The following is a 22,609-nucleotide window of genomic DNA, read 5'->3' as shown; positions in this document are numbered from 1 at the left end:
TGTCTGACCACCTGAATCTACTGTTCCCAGAATGCAGTGCTGTGACAGAAGCCCTGTACCAGAAGCACAAGCCTGGGATGGAGGATGCCGTCCAACAAGTGCTAACAGAGCTGGTAATGAATGATCAGTCAACACTCACTGTAAAACAATGCTGCAAGTGCTAACAGAGCTGGTAATGAATGCACTCAGTCAACACTCACTGTCTCACTGTAAAACAATGCTACAAGTGCTAACAGAGCTGGTAATGGATGATCAGTCATCACTCACTGTCTCACTGTAAAACAATGCTACAAGTGCTAACAGAGCTGGTAATGGATGTCAACACTCACTGTCTCACTTTAAAACAATGCTACAAGTGCTAACATAGCTGGTAATGAATGATCAGTCAACACTCACTGTCTTTGATTGATTGATTGAAGAATTTATTAGAAGTTTGCAGTAGAAAAAAGGTACAGTTTCATTACAGTACAAATCACTGGTACAAGGTCAACTAAAAGGAGATCCTAGAAAGCCGAGGCTTATTTCCACAGGAACCACACTTTAAGTATCTCATATAAAAACGTATAAAAAAGTTTTAAAGTGTCTCACTGTAAAACAATGCTACACGGCTAACAGAGCTGGTAATGAATGATCAGTCAACTCTTGCTGTCTCACTGTAAAACAATGCTACAAGTGCTAACAGAGCTGGTAATGAATGATCAGTCAACTCTCGCTGTCTCACTGTAAAACAATGCTACAAGTGCTAACAGAGCTGGTAATGAATGATCAGTCAACTCTCGCTGTCTCACTGTAAAACAATGCTACAAGTGCTAACAGAGCTGGTAATGAATGATCAGTCAACTCTCACTGTAAAACAATGCTACAAGTGCTAACAGAGCTGGTAATGGATGTTTTCTTTCCGTTTTCTCCTCCCACTCTTTCCAGGACCAAAGTGAAAATGCCATTACAGGGACTATTTCAAAGAAGAAGTGGTGGCAACTGTTTAGGATGTCAGAGCCCCTGCTTGTCCCAGGTACGAATCCAGGCCAGGCCAGTAAAGTGTTGCCTGTTTAAAACCAGACTGCACTCAACACCACCCCCTGGTGGTAGAACGAAGTGTGTGATAGAGTCTGGTTTATTAATATGTTGAAATGCCAGAGTTTAGGCCATAAAAAACAAATAATCCTCGCATACGTGGCAAACCCTTGTTGACAATCAAACATTCCCCATATGTAATAATAATAATAATAATAAATTTTATTTGTAACGCACTTTACATTTGACAGCAAACCTCAAAGTGCTACAGTACAGATAAAATAAAAACAGCATAAGATAAAACGTTGGCAAAAGGCAATCAAAGCAAGTTAAAACAAGTTAAAAAAGCAGGGTTTTAAAGACATAAAAGCTGAGCTAACCAAAAGCTTTGTTAAAAAGGAAAGTCTTAAGTCCTCTTTTAAAAACATCAACAGACTGTGGAGCTCTTAGGTGGTCTGGGAGTGAGTTCCATAGCAGGGGGGCAGCTGCATAGAATGCTCTGTCTCCCATGGTGCGGAGCTTGGTGTGCCGTTCCTTAAGGCGGTTGGTGTTTCCAGAACGGAGGCTGCGGGTTGAGGGCTGTGGCTCAAGCAGTTCCTTGAGGTAGGGGGGGGCATTGACGTAGATGCATTGGTGGGTTAAGAGGGTGATTTTATATTCAGTCCGGGAGGCGATGGGAAGCCAGTGCAGGGAGTGGAGGATGGGAGTGATATGATCATATTTTCGCACTCTCATCAGGACCCTAGCAGCGCTGTTCTGGATATATTGGAGCTTTTGAAGGCTCTTGCCCAGGGGTCCTGATGAGAAGTGCATTACAGTAATCCAACCTGGAGGAGATAAAGGCATGGATTAGTTTTTCGGCATCGTATGTCAACTTTCTCTAATAGTCCTCATGTTAATTTGATCAGCTAGAAATCAACAAAACACATAAGATTATGAAAAGACATAAACAATATTGATATTAGAGTGAAACATGTTAACGCTTCCATCTGGTCTTGAATTGTTGAGCTCCTTCGATAATGCTGCTGTAGAATTTTGCAAAATGTCAGTTTTCACCCCCATAGTACTCCATGCAGTTCTCCTCGCTGGCACCCTCGCTGCAGGATTGTCCATTTTCTCTGAAGTTTGCCTGTATCCCCCTTTTTTCCTTTTTTTTTCCTTCCTCCTTTCTTCCCTTTTTCTTTGTTTCTTCTTCCATGTCATCACAGAGATGGTGCTGTGAGGCTGAGTCTAGTGTCATCTTCACAGGAGTCATTCAGAGTCTGTGAGGTTTCAATCTTGTGGATCTGTTGAAATCAGTTCATGTTGATATTTCAGCTTGCCTCTGTGGTGGTCTCCCCGTCGACTCTGGATCTGGACCAGATCTGCTTTTAGAAAAAGTCTTGCTCAGTCTTCTCCCCCCTCACAAAAAGACACAACAGGTTCTTTCTGTGCGGCCCAGTGCCCTCGGAGACTGTTGTCCCCTAGTCACCAGACGATCAGGTTAGCTCGCCATTCTGTTGTGTATTGTGGGGGGTTTTGGGGGCTCCCTGTGCCCACAGAAACAAATGTAAAAGTCCAGTCCTTTGTCCATCAATAGTTGGTTTTATTGAAGAGACGGGGCCAACAGAGAGCTGACTCCAACAGACCCCAGCTCCGACATAGAGCTGACAGACCCCAGCTCCACATGAGAGCTGACTAAAACAGACCCAAGTGCGGAGATTTGGGCTAGCTTTTATAACCAGTGTCTATACCCAGTGTCTATGCACATGCCTGCATCTTCTAAGTTTATGCACGAGGTGTGTGTGTTAACTTGAACATGACCACATATGGATGAGAGAGCTGTACCAGGGTGTGCGTGTGTCCTGTTCTCCAGGGAGTAGGGGCCGCGTGTGTGTGTGTGTGTGTGTGTGTGTGTGTGTGTGTGTGTGTGTGTGTGTGTGTGTGTGTGTGTGTGTGTGTGTGTGTGTGTGTGTGTGTGTGTGTGTGTGTGTGTGTGTGTGTGTGTGTGTGTGTGTGTGTGTGTGTACGCACTCTGGATGAAATCCAGATGTCCTGACTCCCTTCACATGTTTATCCATTGAGGCCAAGGTCGACCTTTCACCCTGCACTCCTAGTGGAATGTCTGGCCTCGCCCTGTACAGACTGTTTTTGTTTGTGTACAAATGTATTATCATACATATAATAATGTATAATAATTTACTTCAGTACCTACAATCTTCATCAGAATATAGATGCCAGATAATGACAAACAGTACCATTACATGAATATGTTTTCACTCACAGAGTTCACTTCATTACTGCTCTTCTCTTTATGCAGGACCTGCTACCAACCAAGCTGTGGTCCCACCTGCAGCCGATGGTAAATGAAAGAACTAGGAAAGAATGTGGGCAGAACTGTTTTACTAATGATCATTTATATTTAACACAAATCTATTATGAATTGATTGAATGGTTTAACTGCCATCAATTTAGAGCAGTGGTTCTCAAAAAGAAATGCTCTGGACACCCCTGTAAATAACGTCTTAATCCACGACACCCCTGATTTACATTGTTACCTTACAGTACCTTACATTTATGTCAAATATGTAAATCTTCCCCCCAAGATACAATGTCATGAGGACAATTTGAGAGAATATCTGTTTCCATATAGGACAGATTGAAAATAACTTTTGTACTTTTATACATTGCTGTGGCACTGCTATAGTTTACATTCAACACAATTTTCATTTCATCGTTACATTTTGCGCTCATACAGTATGTGCACCATGAGAGAAAGTAAGAAAAGTCAGTTTAGATCAGCTCTGACCTCATCTACACCAGTGAAAATTTTACCTGCTATTTAACACTTCGCCAGCCGAAATAGAATGGTTGTTGGTAGATTAGCCGTGAAATTTCTATTATTATATTATGATCTGAACCCATAGAGTTATAATAAGAATAGAGAGGACACCAGATATCCCCGCCCGTTCACTTGCATTGAGTTGCTCACCCAGCGCATGAGGCGTTTTCACCCCTCCTTCCGGCTAGTAAAACCGTGACGTAGTGGGTCTACTGTGACGCGTTTTGCATAATTCATAATTTGTGTTCATGGACGCGCTTTCATGAACGAGCACTTCCGGTATGAACGCGCGTCAATACAAAGAAGCCTAGACGCGCGTTCATGTGAGTAGACCCAACTGCAGTACCTCAAAACGGCCACCATGTCCATTTGGTTTCAGGGCGCCCCCAGGGTTCTGGGGGCTTGTCTGAACCGCATTCATTTTACCAGACATCCAGCGCTATATCACGTGGTCTTCATCCCCCACTACCATACCGCAATCCCCCGTTGTATACTCACCACAGTTCCCAATGAAATTCTCAATCTGCATTGGCTTAGAGTGGGGGATTCGGCCGACGCATCATGTCCCTGTGCGTTTCGCGTGCGCGATCCGTTCACGTAAATGTCGGCTCAAATAATCCATGTGTGACTCAAGAGTAGATATGAACAGTTTCGCTCGCATAGCCCGCAGCACTCCTGCTGTAGTAGCACTCGTGTATAAACAGTAAATGGGTGGCTGCCAAGGAGCCTCTGAGAAGGAATGGACCTGACGTCACTTCTGCTTCATGTCAGACGAGCCATGCGCTATCGATGGACGAGTGGTGGCTAGGGAAGGTTAGACGATCGCCGATTTTCGGATAAAATTCATTTATTTCGGTTTTAATGACCCAGTACGGTAAAAGATGGCGCGGCTGAGACTCCTTGAACAGATGTCCGGTATATTCCGGTTTTAATATTAAGAGGCTCCCCGTGGCTTGGAAAGGGAGATAACATTGCTGAGAGACTCATTGCATTGGGTGAGAGCCTTGAGGCTCACAGTTGTGCCAAGAGACTCCCTGTTTTACAAGGGAATGGGAACGCTTGTTTTTGTTACAAGCCCCACCCGAAGCTCCTCAGGCACTCACAGTCATGTGCGGGTGGTGCTTATAAGCACCGCACGGCCTGGGCTTGTAAGTAAAACAAGCGCTCCCTTACCTTGTTCTGCTGTGTAGTGTACCAAATAATCCACATATGTGACTAGTGCTGGTGGAAACGTCCATAAGTCGCCGATTTTCAAACAGTAGAAAAGTGAGAAAATGAAGTCAATGTCGTTTTTTGTATTTTTCGTTTTTATCCATATCACACAAGTTTGAATTTAGAACAAGGGTTTCATGTCAAAAGATAGTTGTTTTAAGGTACTACAATGGCTACTTTTATTTGTTAAACTAAGCACCGCCCCATACAGCGTGGTGCATCTGGTTGTAGTGTGTAAACACTTCTCAGTGACTAACTTCATCTCGCTAATGTTATTGGTTTGCAGAAGACAGTATTCTGGAAGGATTTATTTTTTGATTTATACGTCGTGATCTGACTCTCTGAGTCGCTCTCGGGCACACAATGAAAGACGTGGCGATGGCTTCTCGTAATGGACAGCGTATCTCACATCTCAGCCTCTCGTCTGTGGTAAAAAAAATAAAGCCCTGCCGCTCATGAACGCTTCTTACCTTTTGCGAACATTCTGTCCAAAAAGTAAAGGTCCTATACACTTCTCTCAACTGTTTACTTTTCAAGTGTGGAAGAAAATCCAATCAGCGTGTTGAAATAAAGAGTTTATATCGCTCATTTTGTCAGCCGCTGCATTATTTTCCCCACTACTATTCGTTGTGTCTAAACCACGTGACCAGGGGAGGTAGCGTGTCTAAAAACAAAGGACCGGCTGACAAAATGAGCGATATAAACTTTATTTCAACAAGCTGCTTCGATTTTCTTCCACGCTTATGAAGTAAACAGATGAGAGACCGGCAAAGGACCTTTACTTTTTGGATATAATGTTCACAAAAGGCAAGAAGCGTTCGAGAATGGCGGGGCTTTATGTTTTACTACAGACGAGTGGCCGAGCTGCGAGATACGCTATAGCGTTAGCTTCGCGCTAGCGCTGGCTGTTTATTATGAGAAGCAGTCTCGAGCTAGGGTGCCCTAAAAATGTGTTTTGCAAGCCCGCCCGCCGCTTCCCACGTTCTTACTACAAAACGCTGCAAATGTGCTCTGTGTTGGTAATGCTCCCAAGAAAGAAAACGTGTAAATCCATTGATCCAAACTGTAGAAGACAGTGCTTCTGCTTTAGCTGTCTGCTTTAGCTGTGTACAGCAGATGCTCCGCAAGCTTCGTAGCCGACGTTAAAGAGTACACTGTAAACACTTTATTTTGTAATAGACTTTTTTTACACTGTAAAAACTTTTTCTTTTGTAATACACTTTTTTAGTGAAAAATAAAAACTACAAAAAGAAGAAAATGACAGGATGAGCATATAAGGAGGGGAGGAGGTAGAAAAGACCACTGGCCACTATTTCTGACATGGCTGCAAGCACTATAGCACAATAGATTACCACAGGTAGCCTACTGTGTATGCTGTGCATCATATATTCAGAGAATATCATATAATATCATATAAAAGATAATTTATGTTAAATGAACCCATTAGTACGGGGTGTGGGGGTGGTTTAGCATTGGGGGAGTGATTAGGGGTGTAGTTAAGTACCTATTGACCCTCCCATTGTTCCTACCATTTCTAGTCAGCAGAGGTGTCAAAATGTTTCTAGTTTTCAGAGGGCTTTTTAGGACCTTTGTGTTTTATGGTGCAACAAGTTTAAAATGTCCATAACGTCTTCAAATATGTTCCAATTTCAACAAATGATACATCATATGAAAGCTTAGATTCTGTACTTGAATATTCTGTACAAGAATGAAACATGACCAATGCAGACATAAGGCACAAAGTACCAGACCTAGTCACATATGATAAAACGTCCCGCCACCTGCGATGTTTGATGATTTTATGTAAAAAAATAATTAGCCATTTCTTGTCAGTGTTTTTGTTCAATACAACATTTCATTGGTTTAATTTTTACTTCAGGGAAAATGGTGTGTGAGCCTATAGAGAGACACACCATGCACAGTGTACATATAGTACAAACATGTTATCACAAGAATAAGCCAATCTGAATCAAGGATTGTGACTATCAGTTTTAGAACTGTTGTTTAAATATGGTCAATAATTAATCTCATACACAGACTTATTGCCCGCAGTGATATTAGTCTGGCCATGCCAGGCTGCTCTGATTTGAGGACCACCTTTACCACTTACTTACTGACGCTTCTTTCTTCCCTTTTCTGTTCTTTTATTTTATTTTATTTTTTCATCATTTAGAAACTCAAAAACTCAAGTCTAAACTTAAAGAGAAGTTGTGTTTGGAAGAGTGGACACAAATCTGTCATACTCCAAACATACCTCTTAATCAGATCTTCACAGAGGTCTACATCACAAAGGAAGGGATTGGAGAGGTCAGTGAGGTCAGTCAGATTGAAACTGCATTTAGGAAACCATTCAGACCAGAAGAACCAATCAAATACAAAGACATCTTTAAGCCTTTATCTGGAGAAGATCAGAAGAAGAGAATCAGAACAGTGATGACGAAGGGAGTGGCTGGCGCTGGTAAAACAGTTTCAACTCAGAAGTTCGCTCAAGACTGGGCAGAAGGTAAAACCAACCAAGATATCGACTACGTGTTTCCATTCACTTTCCGAAAGTTGAATTTGGTGAAGGACAAGGAATTCAGTTTGATGGAACTTCTTCAAGACTTTTTTGGTGTAGTCAACACAGCAAAAATCTGCAACAAAGAGACCAAAACTGTGATCACCCTTGATGGCTTAGATGAGAGTAGGTTTCCTCTACACTTCCAGAATCCTGACTGTAGTGATGTCACAAAGCGAACATCATTGGATATCCTTCTGACAAACCTCATCAAAGGAAACCTGCTTCCCTCTGCCTGCATCTGGATAACCACGCGACCTGCAGCCGCCAATCTGATCCCTTCTGTTGACAGGATGACAGAGCTCAGAGGGTTCACAGATCCACAAAAAGAGGAATACTTCAAAAAGAGATTTAATGATGATGAGGACCAGGCCAAAACAATCTGGTCACATATCAACAAATCCCAAAGCCTCCACATCATGTGTTACCTTCCAGTCTTCTGTTGGATCGCTGCTACAGTTCTAGGGAAGATCTTGAGAAAGACTTGTGAGCTGCCGAAGACCCTGACTGCGATGTACCTCCACTTCATAGTGGTTCAGTTCAAACATCAGAATGTCAAGAAGGATGGTGATCAGAAAAAAGCTACTTTGAACAAAGTGAATATTAAGGCTATTCTGTCTCTGGGAAAACTAGCTTTTGAACAGCTGAAGAAAGGCAACCTCTGCTTCTATGAATCAGACCTGGAAGAGTGTGGCATGAATATCGAAGATGCATCAGAGTACTCAGGGTTGTTCACAACAATGTTCAAAGAGGAGAGTGGGTTGCACGAAGTCAAGTTGTTCAGCTTTGTTCATCTGAGTGTTCAGGAGTTTCTGGCTGCCCTTTATGTCTTTCTCTCGTTCAACAATGATGGTCTCAACCTAATGTCACAACCAACCTCCAAGTTGTCCAAGCTATTTAGATCTGAGAAAAACCTTTACCAGAGTGCTGTAGATCAGGCCTTGGGGAGTCCAAATGGACATCTGGACTTGTTCCTACGTTTCCTGCTGGGCCTCTCAGTGGAAACCAATCTCTTAAAGACTTTGTTGAATCAGTCAGCAAATAGTTCACAAACCAACGATGAAACAGTCAACTACATCAAGGAGAAGATCAGGGAGAACATCTCTCAAGAGAAAAAAATCGGTCTGCTTCACTGTCTGAATGAGCTCAATGACCATTCTCTATTGGAAGAGGTCCAACAGTACCTGAACCTGGGAAGTCTGTCCACAGACAAACTCTCTCCTGCTCAGTGGTCAGCTTTGGCCTTCATATTGCTGTCATCAGGAAGGGAGCTGGACGTGTTTGACCTGAAGAAATTCTCTGCTTCAGAAGAAGCTCTTCTGCAGCTTCTGCCAGTGGTCAAAGCCTCCAAAAGAGTTCTGTAGGTACTACACACACACACACACACACACACACACACACACACACACACACACACACACACACACACACACACACACACACACACACCATATATATATCGTCATCATTCTTTTACAGGAAAGAAAATAGAAACATCTAATATTAACAATATTTTCTCCTTAGGCTGAGTGGCTGCAACCTCTCCGAGAGATGCTGTGAGGAGTTATCGTCAGTTCTCACCAACTCTAGTCTTATAGAATTGGATTTGTCTAATAACGATTTGCAGGATTCAGGAATAATGAAGCTCAGTGTTGGACTGGGGAGTCCAAACTGTACACTGGAGATCCTCAGGTCAGACTTCCTTGAACTTTTATATAAATGACATATCCATAATTCCATTAAAAGGCTTATTTTAATTACTTCCTGCAAACGCAAACATACTGCATCTAGTAGAGGAGCCTATCAATTTTTGTAATTTTGGAATGATAATTGTTGGAGACATGTATATCTTCATTCTTGGGGTTCTCACAATACCAAAAAAACATGTCTTCAATTTTTCTTTTTGTGTTTAGCATGTGTAATTTGCATAATTAGCCAATTAATTGCCAAAAACAGTAAATGGCAATAACTTTGCTTCTGGGTAACTTATAAAGGTGATCTAAGAGTCTAAGTCCATGTTTGTGAGGTCCAGAAACTCATCTGTTACCATTGTGAAGTCATACAACCTTTCCTAATTAGCATAATTAGCATACATTACGCAAAAACGAGGTGAAAATAAGCAAATTGCTGCATTTCTTTGTTTTAGTCAACTTTGAAAGCTTCTCACAGACTCTAAGATGTATGTTTACAAGTCCAGGAATTATTATTATCCTATACATGAATCATGCAACCTTTTGTCTGTGTAATAATTATGTAATAATCACACCGAAACCAGAAATAGCTATATTTATTTATATATATCCCTCATATAAAATAAAGAACAATATGAGAAATGGTCACAGAATTATCAGATCGTTTATACTAATACAGTATGTACAGAAAGTTGTGGGTTAGGTACGTGGTCCTGATACCATACCATTGCCTGGTAATGGGCACGGGCAATGGCTTGATGTAATGCTCCTTGTGTAGGTGGCAGCTTCTCTGCTTCCAATTGTTTCTTTGTGAATAACCTCCACCTGAGTTCACCAACATCCACAAGATTTGTACCGGGCTCGTACAGCTGGCAAACAAATGCTTCAATCTTTTTTTCTGTGTCAGAACTGAGCTTTTTTGAAGTACCTAGAGTAGCAAATGCAGATACCACCTCCACAGGACACCGGTTTAGGGCTTGCCAACAGGTTAACTTTCCCTTTCCAGCAAAATGGCCTGTCTGGTCAGCTCCAGAGAAGGCATGGAACCCTGGTAAGGCTGAAGTCCTCGTTTTACACAGTGCCTGTACTACTGGCTCCAGTGAGATGATACGTTTTTTGTTTCCCACACCGGTGATGAAATAGGTATCCTTGCACAGCTGATTGTACCGTCGGATTGCAAGAACAAAGACATCAGTGTCCGGGGACTCAATGTAGAGCTGTGTTGCCCTCTTCAGACAGCAGGCTGTGCAGGATTATCCTTGTGTCAGCCTCTTCCTGTGAGCTGTGGAGATGTTTTACATCGATAGTTTGAGTGGACATCTTGCCTTGACGTGATTATGAAAACGTTGGGTTTCCCCTGGAAGTGTAGGAGAGCTTTCTTAGCAAGATAGACAGTCAGCTCATCTTTGGTGTGGATACCTGACAAGAACTGTTTTTCAGACACCTTCCCTATCGGTGTGCTGTCTTCCACATGATAAGTGGTAGGGGGCTTGCCACCCTGGCGTCGCTTACGCGTGGCCTCCTTCAGTGAAGATGCAATATCATAGCGGTCAAATACTACATGGGTCTCACTATGTTCTTTGGTCTTCCTGTCCAGTATGGCTATGAAGTGGTCAGCCCACTGGGAACATATCTTGATCCATGATGGCTTTCCCATTGCCTGTACCAATGTCATTCCATCTATGACAGTTACACTCTTAGATGGCAGGGGACAACTGTCAGTGGCAGCACTCTGTGGTTGCTGATCAACACCAACGTCACCAGTCCTCTTCTCATTCTGCAGCTCCTCGAGAATGGTCATGAGCTTGCTCTTGTCTGTGCAGGGCCGAAGCTCACCAATCACTGTGAAAAGAGCACGTGGTTTGGCAGTGAACTCGTGCTGGCCAATGGCTTCTTTGAGGTTGATCTCTGAACGTGATCGAGCAACAATCAGCATTCGAGCAAACAATGACCTGTCATCCTTCAATTCCCCCACCTGGTCAGCGAGCTTATGTGTTTCACAACTTTTCCTGCACTCTTCCACATCTTCAGTTGAACCTTTTTCATTCTGGCCCAGACACTGACTTCATTTTTGTTATTGCGTGCTTTCACAAAAGCAACATAGTTCTGCTGGCCAATTTCGTCTTGGCTGCATACATCTTTCTCCACGTGGGGTGGCATCACAACTTTTGTGATGATATTGGGTAGGTCTTTGCCATCATATGTTAGAGGATTCAAAGATGACTTGATCACATGCTTCAATCGAAGTACATTCTTTTCCTACCTTGTCCAGACAGCAATGGACAAGTCATGGTGCTCCTTTTGTGTAGCTGTTTGTGTGCCAGCCATCTGGCATGCTTCTTCAGCAAGTCTACTCAGCTCTGGTGCTGTCAAGAAGAACCTTTCCCTAGCACTAGCATTCTGAGTAATGCCCACAAGGCCTCCAGTGACCTTCATGATGCGAGTGATGTGCTCAAGGGCATGATCCACCCCAATGGTGCAGAATGGTATCTGATTTTTATTGACAGTGAACTGCCCATCCATAAATTCTTGGTATATCTCTGGATCTGTGGTCTGCAGGGCCTTCATTTCTGCTAGGTAGACTGGAACCAACCGGGCATACTTCTGCTTGTCATGAGCAAAGAAGTATTTGCATAGCTCATCCAGGGAAGAAAGATGAAGTTCCCAGAGGCCATCACGGGTAGCACGCATGAAAGTGTATATCAGTAACACCATTTCAATAACTATGATTAGCTTTATCAGCTGTGATCCCTCACAGCTGAAGCACAGTTGCTTGACTCATTATGACAAGAATTAATCTATGGATATACTAACAGAAAAAGAAACAGGTAATTTCCTACTTTCAGACTAATTAATAATTCATGTATGCAGATTGTACTAATGACAAAAGGTTGCATGATTTACTTACATCAGGATAGGAATTTCTGGACATGTAAACATACTCAATTAGTCAATAAGAGTCTCAGATTATCTCTCCAAAGTCAGCTAAATGTGAAAAATTAAGCGATTTCCTGATTTTCAACTCGTTTCTGTATAATTTAAGCTGATTATGCTAATTATGAAAGGTTGTATGACTTCACAATGGTAACATATGTATTTCTGGACCTCACAAACATGGACTTAGACTCTTAGATCACCTTTATAAGTTACCTAGAAGCAAAGTTATTGCCATTTCCCGTTTTTGGCAATTAATTGGCTAATTATGCTAATTACACATGCTAAACCCAAAAAGAAAAATTGAAGACATGTTTTTTTGGCATTGTGAGAACCCCAAGAATGAAGATATACATGTCTCCAACAATTATCATTCCAAAATTACAACCAGCAGAATCACTTGATTGGCTCCCCCACTAATCATGACATAAGCAAGAACTTAAATGAATATGAAATCTCTATTTCATTCACCTGTGTGATTCCCATAGCTGCCTGCTTGTTCCTGCAAACAGACCTGATTTTAATTACAGGGCTGCTAATATCTGTAATCCTCTTAGTAGTAGTTTTGAACTTAAACTGTACTCTTAAATATGTACCTGAAAACATTTTAGGTTAAAAATAAGCTATGTAGTGACATGAATATGTTTCACAAAGAGCCCCCCCCCCCCCCCCCCCCCCTTTTCCCTCGGACTGCACAATATGTATGTTATGTTTGAAAGTGAAGTATCCCTTTAATCCTGCTTTTGTGTGTGTGTGTGTGTGTGTGTGTGTGTGTGTGTGTGTGTGTGTGTGTGTGTGTGTGTGTGTGTGTGTGTGTGTGTGTGTGTGTGTGTGTGTGTGTGTGTGTGTGTAGGTTGTCAGGCTGTATGGTCACAGAGAAAGGCTGTTCTTACCTGCTCTCAACTCTGAGATCCAACCGCCATCTAAAGGTTTTGGACTTGACCTACAACCATCCGGGAGACCAAGAGACGCTGCACTCTGCTGGACAACTTCAGACTCTCAGGTATGGAGAGATAGTCAGTGCAAATGTGTCTTGTAGTTTAACACTTTCCCAGCCTGGCCAGAATGGCTTTACAGTGGACTAGCCGGAAACTTCTATTATTGTATTATGATCTGAGACAGCATTCATTTTACAAGACCATCAGCGCGATCCCACGTAACGGTGTTCTTTTTTCCCCATCCCGATCGGCTGTTGTTTACTCACTAGCGAATTCTCTCGATCTGCATTGGCATATAGTGGGGATTTTGGCGGAGGCATCTTCCCCCCTGTGTGCTTCGCGTGCACGATCCGTGCACATCGATGTGGGCGCATATGATCATCTCCGTATGTACAGTCCATGTAAACATTCATTAGCCTAGCCCCTAGGACAACAGCTAGGCTAACGCTAGTGTCTACACTGTCTATGGGAGATGGCAGATCTGCCAGGGAGAGGGATCAACGTCACTTCCGGTTCATGTGCATGTAATCCTATTGGTTAGACCGAAGGTTGGAGGAGAAGGGCTGCCGACATTTTCTTTTCTTTTTTCCGATCATTATCATTTATTTAGTTTTTAATGACCTAGTACAGTAAATTCCGGTCTGGCTAATTCGTGTACTAAAGAAGTATGGTTTAATCCGGTTTTAAAATGGGTCTCTCCATATGGCTGAGAGAGTTTTTAAGAGTAGTGAAATCATTCTATGATAATATAGTATTTTATGTTGTGTTCAATAACATCATTTTCTGTCATTGTTTCTATTATCAAAAAGAATATACAGGCCTGACTTTATTTCTCTTTCACCCCCAGTGTCGACGATGGTGGAAAGAAGATGCTGAAACCAGGTTTGAGGAAGTGTAAGTGTTAATTCTGTTTCATTCATTAAATCAAAGTAGCACAGATCCAGCTCTGTAGATCAGTGGTTCCCAAACCTTTTAGCTCAAGACCCAAAAGAGAAATTTGGCATTTGGCCGGGACACAAACTAGTGAATAAAGCAGATCTAGAAGCTCACAATCTGGTGCTTTGAGAGTCTGCTATTTCCTCTCATTCTTAAACATGAACTAGAAATATTGTTCCTTCGAAACAATTGTGGGCTCGCTTCAAGCCAGAAAACAATGGCTATAAAAGTAAAAAATGTCAAGATCGCAGGCAGTGCTCTCTTTGACGTTACTGACGCAATCGGACGCTGCATGCATGATTTGAGGCATTTTGTTCCAAAAATGTGTTATGCAAAAGTTGACCCGCTGGTGGCACTATAACAGGCCAATGTGAGAAGGGTGGCATTTGTTCCTTGACCTAATGGGAATGTGCTTGTAAGATTTCACGCACATCACAGGCTGTGTTCATGATTTGAGGTGTTTTTGGCCACTTTATCGCTGCTTGCAGCTATATTTATTTTTATTTTTAATTTTTTGTGTGCACCTCATAGGCATGTTAGATAAAGGTCCTTAGATTGTGTGTAGAATGTTTCATGCAAATTGCTAAAAAATATCCCAGAATAAAAACGGGTTTGAGAGTTTCACAAACTGCTCAAAATGATATAGCGCCCCCCCTTTGGCCAATTAGGGTAAGATTGGTTTTAGTGATATTTGGACCAGCCCCCTACATCTTTGCCAAATGCCATGAACATGTTACTTTGCATGTATGATTTAGAGGCAGAAGAATAGTAATAAGTATGTAGGAGTAGAAAGGTGCCTAGAAATAATGACAATTAAATATTATATATATTGTGGGCTCGCCTTTCAGGCCTTTCAGGCGAGCACACAATTATTTAAGAGTTAGCTCTCATTCTGCGCTGTGAGCTTGTAGATCGGATATTTTCACTAAACATTTGTTTTGTAATGTATGGAATTTATTTCATTTTTCTTTTATTTCTTAATGAAATCACTGTTTTAAATTCATGAATGTTTTAGCTTTTTGGGAAATGGTTTTAGAAAATGTTTTGAAATAATAATTTAAAACAATGAAGGAAACAAAAATATAGGGACTCATAAAAATGTGTCCTTGAACCACAAATGGGTCCCTTCCCACTGATTGGGAAACAGTGATGTGGATGAACAGCTCTTCATAGCCTACACACAGAAGCATGTGACATAAAAAATGGTGGAAATAGTAGATCTACAAGCTCACAACGTGTCACACCACATACGTGCATGTGTGTGACATAGTGTGTGTGTGTTTGTGTGTACGTACATTACGTATGCACGTGCGTGCGTGTGTTTATTCACTCATTTACATATACTGTGACTTAAGATGATACTAACCATGAGTTTAAAACATACAGTAACATAATGGGTTTATTGCAAAACACCAGCTTAGTCTGGGGGGAAACCTGCCTATAGTGATGTCCTCATAGGATTCTAGAAATATGTCAAAGCTTTCAGCATTTCCTCTCTGAATGCATTGGACATTTTTAAGTGCCATACGGAGTGCACTCTCAGCACTATCTTCACCACCATGAGTTAAACTCTGTGTTGTGGGTGGGCCCATGACAACTAGTCCCCCATCAAGGCTGCCGCGTCCTCATTCTTTTAAAGACGGGGTGAAATCAAAAACATGTTTTTCACACTTTTAGAGCATATCTGTAGTGATAATATGGCCATATCTAACACTGGATGCCAAAAAAAGTTAAAAATTCGAGTATTTGTGTATTATAATGAAACAATTAGAGCCCTTAGCCCTGCCCCTAAACAAAAACGTCTTGCGTGATGACGCAAATCAAGAAAATGTTTAATTCACGAGGTCAGAATGACTGACAGGTGTCTGTCTGGTGGACTGTTGAATAATTCATTAGTTGGTCCCCATGCAACTTTGTAGCCACCTCCCCTATGCCACCTCCCATTCTAGCTTTCAGCAACCATGCCGAAGTTGTTCCGTTTATTCCCCCAAAACCACATGGCTGCATGCTTGCTGGCTGGAATGTATATGTATCCACTGACTACAGTATGCGGAGGATGGTATGTGTGACAGCTCTCGTTGTGCGCGCAAGACACTTCACGCCGGACAGTTTGAGCGATCACAACATGGCCCATATATTGGAACGCTCGCCTGGGTGCTGCAGCACGTACTGCGTCAACAGTCAACTCCTGTGAAAGTAAGTAGCTTACCTTTGCAAACTTACAAATATGTTTGCCTTTACTACTATACTTGACTATAGGCAAGAGTATACGGAGCGGTGCAGGCGCGTGTGCGTGTGTTTTTGTGCGCGTGCGTTTCATAAGTTGGCATGTATGTTTGTTGTTGTTGTTAGCCAGTAGAACTACTATTAGCTTAGCGCAGCTAATATATCCATCCATCCAACACAAGGGAGAAATAGTCACGCAGTTTGTTGTGTGATATGTCTGGCTAAGCCAGGCTAGGAATATATGCCACTAACATTGTACCATTCATGTGAGCGTGGGTGGGTGTGCTTGCGAACGATCGAGATGCATGTTTCCCTTGTGGTTAGTGCTGTATTGGTGTGCACTTACAGTAGCAGTATTACTGTTACTTATAGCCTATAATGCATTGGTTCTCAAAGTGGGGTCCGGGGACCACCAGGGGGAGTTCCAGGGGGTCCTCAGTTAAATGATTGTTAGGTTAGAGTTCATTTTACATTGATTTTACAATATAAATTGGGGTCTCAGAGATAGAAATGCCATTAAATGGGGGTCCGTTGCCTAATGCAAATTGTGGGTCCTTGAAATTGAAATGGTTCAAAAAATCTTATGGGGGTCACTGGCATGTCTTTTCAAATGGGGGTCCACAGGCTATTAGAGGCTAATAGCCTAAGTGTCAATTTGAGGGTCATTGACATGAAACACTTTGAGAACCACTGCTATAATACAGCTGTGATAGCTTGAATTACCTCCAGGGGATTAATAAAGTGAGATCTTATGACTATACTATCTACATATAGTATATTTAGTTAATATTTGGTATACTCTGCATGTACAGTAGTGTGGAGTTAGTATCTCAGTAACATGAAATATATTTGGTTTGGCTAAATGTGATAAAGAATATGTATGATATGTTTCAGGTACTGTCATCACTGCAGGTGCGGTGCATTTCTTCCCATACCTTCTACAACCACCAGCGGGCTTACCTACAGACAGCCATACTGTTAGTGGGTAGCAGCAGCAGGTGATGGAGAGGGTAAAGCAGTCCGGGAACCATATCACCTTAGGTGGTGACATGAGGGCTAATTATTTGTTCAAGTGATTTGAGAAAAATAAAAATAATCTATCCTATGTTAGTAGTTCAAACCTCACACAATATGACAGTCAACTAATTACACATTTTACCATGATCCAAATTCTGAAGTTTTGGAAAAGGGTTAGATGGCCAAAATACAAGGGTGATTACTCTCTGTACTATACGTAGTCTGCTCCAACATACAGTAAGTCACAAAATACTACCTGTGTATAAAATATGTCAGCCACCTGGAGTTACAATATCTCTGCCTAATGTAAAATAACTTGAAAGATTGACAAGATGCAGACATTTCTAGAATTGCTACTTTGGCAAATAATGAAAATAAACATCTTTTGGCTTTTGTTTTTTGTTTCTGCATTGACATGTCTTTTTCCCCATATAGACTATGTGGACACACTGCAGAGTCTGGTTCTGCAGGAGGTGACAGTCCTGGACCATACCAGCAGCTGAGAGACCAAGTGCCAGTCCCTGAAAACCGCTGCTTTTGAGAGGCCCAACATATATATAGGAAGCTATGGACCTCAAATGGTCTCGTTACACACTGGACAGTGGACACATAAGCTGCACCACCCAGGCAACCATAGTGGGGTTTGAGACACTGGCCCTCAGTGCCACCCTCATCACCCATCCATCACAGAGGGGTTCTAGAATGGCTGTTCTTAGTTGGTGGAGTGATTTGTCTGGTGAAGGCTATGTAAGTGGCCCTTAGTCACATGAGAAGGCGCAATAACAGGTCTGTGACATCCTTAGATGTCACATCCATCCTGCTTGTATTGTAGATTGCTAATAGTCCCCATGGAATAACATACAGCAGTATGTTACACAAAGCCAAATGGATCATTATTTAAAAAAATAAATAATAAAAAACCAAGGCTTGATTCAATTGTGGTCCACTCCATGTACATGTCTTGTGCACATTATTCATGCTAATGTACATTGAAGTATTGGTTTTCTCCATAAGGGTAAAAGTATGAAGTATGTTTATATACTGGATTCAGTACTACTGGATTTTTTCTTGGGTATGGTTGACCTGGAAACAGACATTGTGCATTGTGTGGTAGATGCTACAAGTTCAGGAATTGCATCGTGTGTAGCACTATAGAGGTATACAGTACTAAGGTCCAGCAATCTTTACACTTGTGTGTGACTGGTATGGTATAATGTGCCCTATGTTTTGTAATATTGTATATAACCTGGGGCCATCACCATGCTGGCTTGTGGTGGACATTTTTGTTCATGTACATACTAGTGTAGACAAACTAGCTGGCCCTAAATTACCATGACAGCACTCACTCTGGGTACAAATGGAGCCAAATGGATCTGTACTACAGGTCCATTTAGTTCAATTTGTACACTCTCAGAGTTATGGGGTCCTTGAGAATAAAACATTTGAGAACCACTAGTACCATTGGACTTCTATGCATGTGCCATAGTGTTGAACTTTGTAGTCAATCAGTGTCCTACTGTACATATCCTGAGGCAAACCTGGAGACTGACATTATTTGAGTGGGTCTTATAATCAAAATACTGAACATTATAATGGTGTGTACAAATGCAATCATAACATTACAATGGAACAGGCCAAGTCTTTGACACATTTGTCAGTGTACATGTTGATGGCCCCTGTATACAACCATATGCTATCTATGATGCATGCGTACAGCAATGTCTAACTATTGCTTATGTACTACTTTATTTTGGGGTGGTGATATGATTGTTGAAGAAGTGTCATATAATCCCATGAGAGATGGACCACTTGGTGGCATGACAGTAAAATACATAGTTATTTCAAATAAGGCTTGGCAATATAACACAATATAATCACAAAATATCTATTTCTTTTACACCCCTTGTTTCCATGGTGTTTTTTATGGAATTTAAACTGTTGATGACTAAACCCAACCAGGAACATGCAACTTGAATTAAATATCTTAACTGCCTAAAAAAGCAAGTGTTGTCATTGTTATTTATTTATTTATTTACTTTCAGCTGTTGCAGGGGGATGTGCTCAAACATGACACACCCAACCATGCTTGTTTGTTTTGGTTTGGTTTCAATGAATGACCCGCCCTTTTTAAATATTTATTTATTCAATGAGTTATGACCTTCCTACTTTTTGACCATCGAATCACATTCCTCTCATTTGCATATTAACTCATTTGTAGTTTACGGCCGAGGAGCCCGAAGATTTTTCTATGTCTTTCACTGCTGGCTTCTCCTACCTGTTAACGCGGGCGCTGCTATGCATCGTGTGTTCGCGTATTCCATCAGCTTCTCAAATCCTTTTAAATTTTCATCCGCTTCCGGTTCATTAAATTAATTATTAAATTATTAATTATAATTAAATTATTAATTATTATTAATTATAATTAAATTATTAATTATTAAATTAATAAATTAATTATTTTAAATTTTCATCCGCTTCCGGTTTACGGCCTCAATGTTAATCGGTCCGCTCGGTCCGCTCAATAATGTGTCTCAATAATGTGTCCTCCACAAATGTTCTTGGAAATAACAAATCTACAAGCGCATTATGAGTCTATGTGCTTTTTCTCCCCAAAAATTTTAAAAAAAATCAAAAATAGTGAAAATAGCTGCGAGGCGTTGTGAGCTTGTAGATCGGCTATTTTCACTATTTTAAAGGGGTATTTCACTTTCAAAAAAACTTTTGGTAATTTTATCATCTAATCAGGCTTTTATGAACACCCTAAACAGTTTTTGATTAGCTTGATTGAATATTTAGATATTTGATGTAAATGTTACCTCCAGGCCCAGGGCCTCTCCCCACACACACCCATTGTAACTTCAAACTTCATTTTAACCATGATAGATTCATTAAAAACACACATTATTTTTTCTGGTGACTCATATTACCCTCCTAATATATGAGCAGGCCATGTTTTTTCGATAACATTTTTAATGTATTTTTAATAATTATTTTCTTGTATTTAATTTTTTCCATTTTTCCAAATAATTATTAACACCTTCTAAGCCAAGGGGGGCCCCTTAATGTTAAAACCGTACTATATCGCACATCCCCCCAGGGACTCTCAGCCACGTCGTACATTCCCGGACTTTGTCTTTAAAACCGGAATAAAAGCTTTTGATCCGAAAATCGGCGATCGTCTAACCTTCCCTAGTCACCACTCGTGCACTGATAGCTCATGCAGACCGTGCATGAAGCAGAGGTGACGTCAGCGCCTCTCCTTCACCAAGGCTACTCCCAGCCCATACGTTTGCTGTCTGCACACTCGAGCTCCTACAGCAGCCATGCTTGGGGCTATGCTAGCGAAACTTTTCAGTTCTGTTCTTCAGTCACACATGGACTATTTGCGGGGACATTTACGTGAAAGGATCGCGCACGCGAAACGCACGGGGACATCGACGATCGGCCAAAACCCCCATTCTATCCCAACGGAGATCGAGAAAATCATGGTGAGTTACTGGCCTGGGGGAAAAAAAAAAGAAAAAACAGCGGCGCTGTTCAAGATGGAGGGGCTGCGGGGTCATGTTTATAAACATAATATTATGTCTCAGATCACAATACAATAATAGAAATTTCACGGCTAATCTACCAACCACCATTCTATTTCGGACTGCAACGTGTTAAAAATAAATGAAAACAAGTTATCGAAAAAACACGGCCTGCTCACGTATTAGGAAGGTAAAATGAGTCACCAGAAAAAATAATGGGTGTTTTTAATGAATCTATCATGGTTAAAATGGAGTTTGGAGTTACAGTACAATGGGTGTGTATGTGGAGAGAAGCCCTACCACTGCTCCCTGTTGAAAGTGGAATATCCCTTTAAATAGTTTAAAAAATAAAAATGAAATGGACGTACAAGGTTTCCACCTGACAACAACCTTACATCATATTATATTTGTATATTATTATGAAGTTAGATTGTAATCTGGTGTTGTGTTGTGTTGTTGTTGTCTCATCAGATGTGTGTGAACTCACACTGGATCCAAACACAGCAAAGAACACGCTCTCTCTGACTGACAACAACAGGAAGGCGACACTGGTGGAGGAGGACCAGGGACGGCCAGACCATCAGGACAGATTTACCCACTATCCACAGGTTCTGTGTAGAGAGAGTCTGACTGGACGCAGTTACTGGGAGGTAGAGTGGAGTGGAGTGGTTACTATAGCAGTGACATCCAGAGGGATCAACAGGAAAGGAGTGGGTGCTGACTGTAGGTTAGGAGGCAATGCATTGTCATGGATTCTGCTCTGTGATGATAATGACTGTTACTCTGTCTATCACAATGGGGAGCAGACTAAACTCTCTGTCCGTCCCTCTGACTCTGTCCTCCGTCTCCGTCGCTCCAACAGAGTAGCGGTGTACGTCGACTGTCCCGCTGGCACTCTGTCCTTCTACAGAGTTTCCTCTGACACACTGAAACACATGCACACCTTCGAGTGCACGTTCACTGAACCACTCTATGCTGGGTTTGGGTGCTGGGGGACAGTGTCTCTGTGTCAGATCTAGAGGTTCAGTAAGATCATGTGACCTGTATGCTCTGCTGCACACACACACACACACACATACGCACACACATACGCACGCACATATGCACGCACGCACACACACACACACACATGCACGCATACACGCACGCACACGCGCGCGCGCACGCACGCACGCACGCACGCACGCACACACACAATGTGCTGCTGCACTGGCTCTACTGCACACACACACACACAACATGGTTGTTGTACACGGTGTGACACGTTTTCCAGCTTATGGTTTAAAGTTCCCCAAAAGGTTAAAATCGCAAGGTTACATCTTGTGTTGTGTGTATGGGTCTCCTCTCCTCTCCTCTCCTCTCCTCTCCTCTCCTCTCCTCTCTGCTTGTTTACTATGGGTCTCTGTTTGTTTACTATGGGTCTCCTCTCCTCTCCTCTCCTCTCCTCTCCTCTCCTCTCCCTCTGTTTGTTTACTATGTGTCTCCTCTCCTCTCCTCTCCTCTCCTCTCCTCTCTGTTTGTTTACTATGGGTCTCTGTTTGTTTACTATGGGTCTCCTCTCCTCTCCTCTCCTCTCCTCTCCTCTCCTCTCAATGTATATGCGTTAAACAATTTACAAAGAATTAAGGATTGAAACCATTTCAGAATAGCAGACCTACAAGCTCACAACGCGGCGCATTGTCAATGTGTGTACTGATGACATCACAGTGTACAGATGAGATGGTGTGTCAAAGTCA

At 41.9% G+C, this 22,609-nt stretch overlaps 1 protein-coding gene across 1 annotated transcript; it reads left to right on the top strand.

The window, feature by feature from the left end:
* Positions 1–3,307: 3,307 nt before the first annotated feature.
* LOC308280101 (protein NLRC3-like) lies at positions 3,308–22,400 on the top strand (the record flags this gene model as incomplete). The annotated part of the gene is made up of 6 exons (XM_080720364.1): positions 3,308–3,355; positions 7,313–8,964; positions 9,129–9,296; positions 13,083–13,232; positions 14,015–14,061; positions 21,345–22,400. 6 exons carry the CDS (start codon positions 3,308–3,310, stop codon positions 21,890–21,892), a joined length of 2,613 nt encoding a protein of 870 aa, XP_080576490.1. The 3' UTR covers positions 21,893–22,400.
* Positions 22,401–22,609: the final 209 nt, after the last annotated feature.

The sequence above is a fragment of the Nannobrachium achirus genome (genome assembly GCF_963921795.1).
Source record: "Nannobrachium achirus genome assembly, chromosome: 24".
Classification (NCBI taxonomy): Eukaryota; Metazoa; Chordata; class Actinopteri; order Myctophiformes; family Myctophidae; genus Nannobrachium; species Nannobrachium achirus.
Note: the sequence above shows the minus strand (reverse complement) of the source record. Positions and strands in the feature narration are given on the sequence as shown.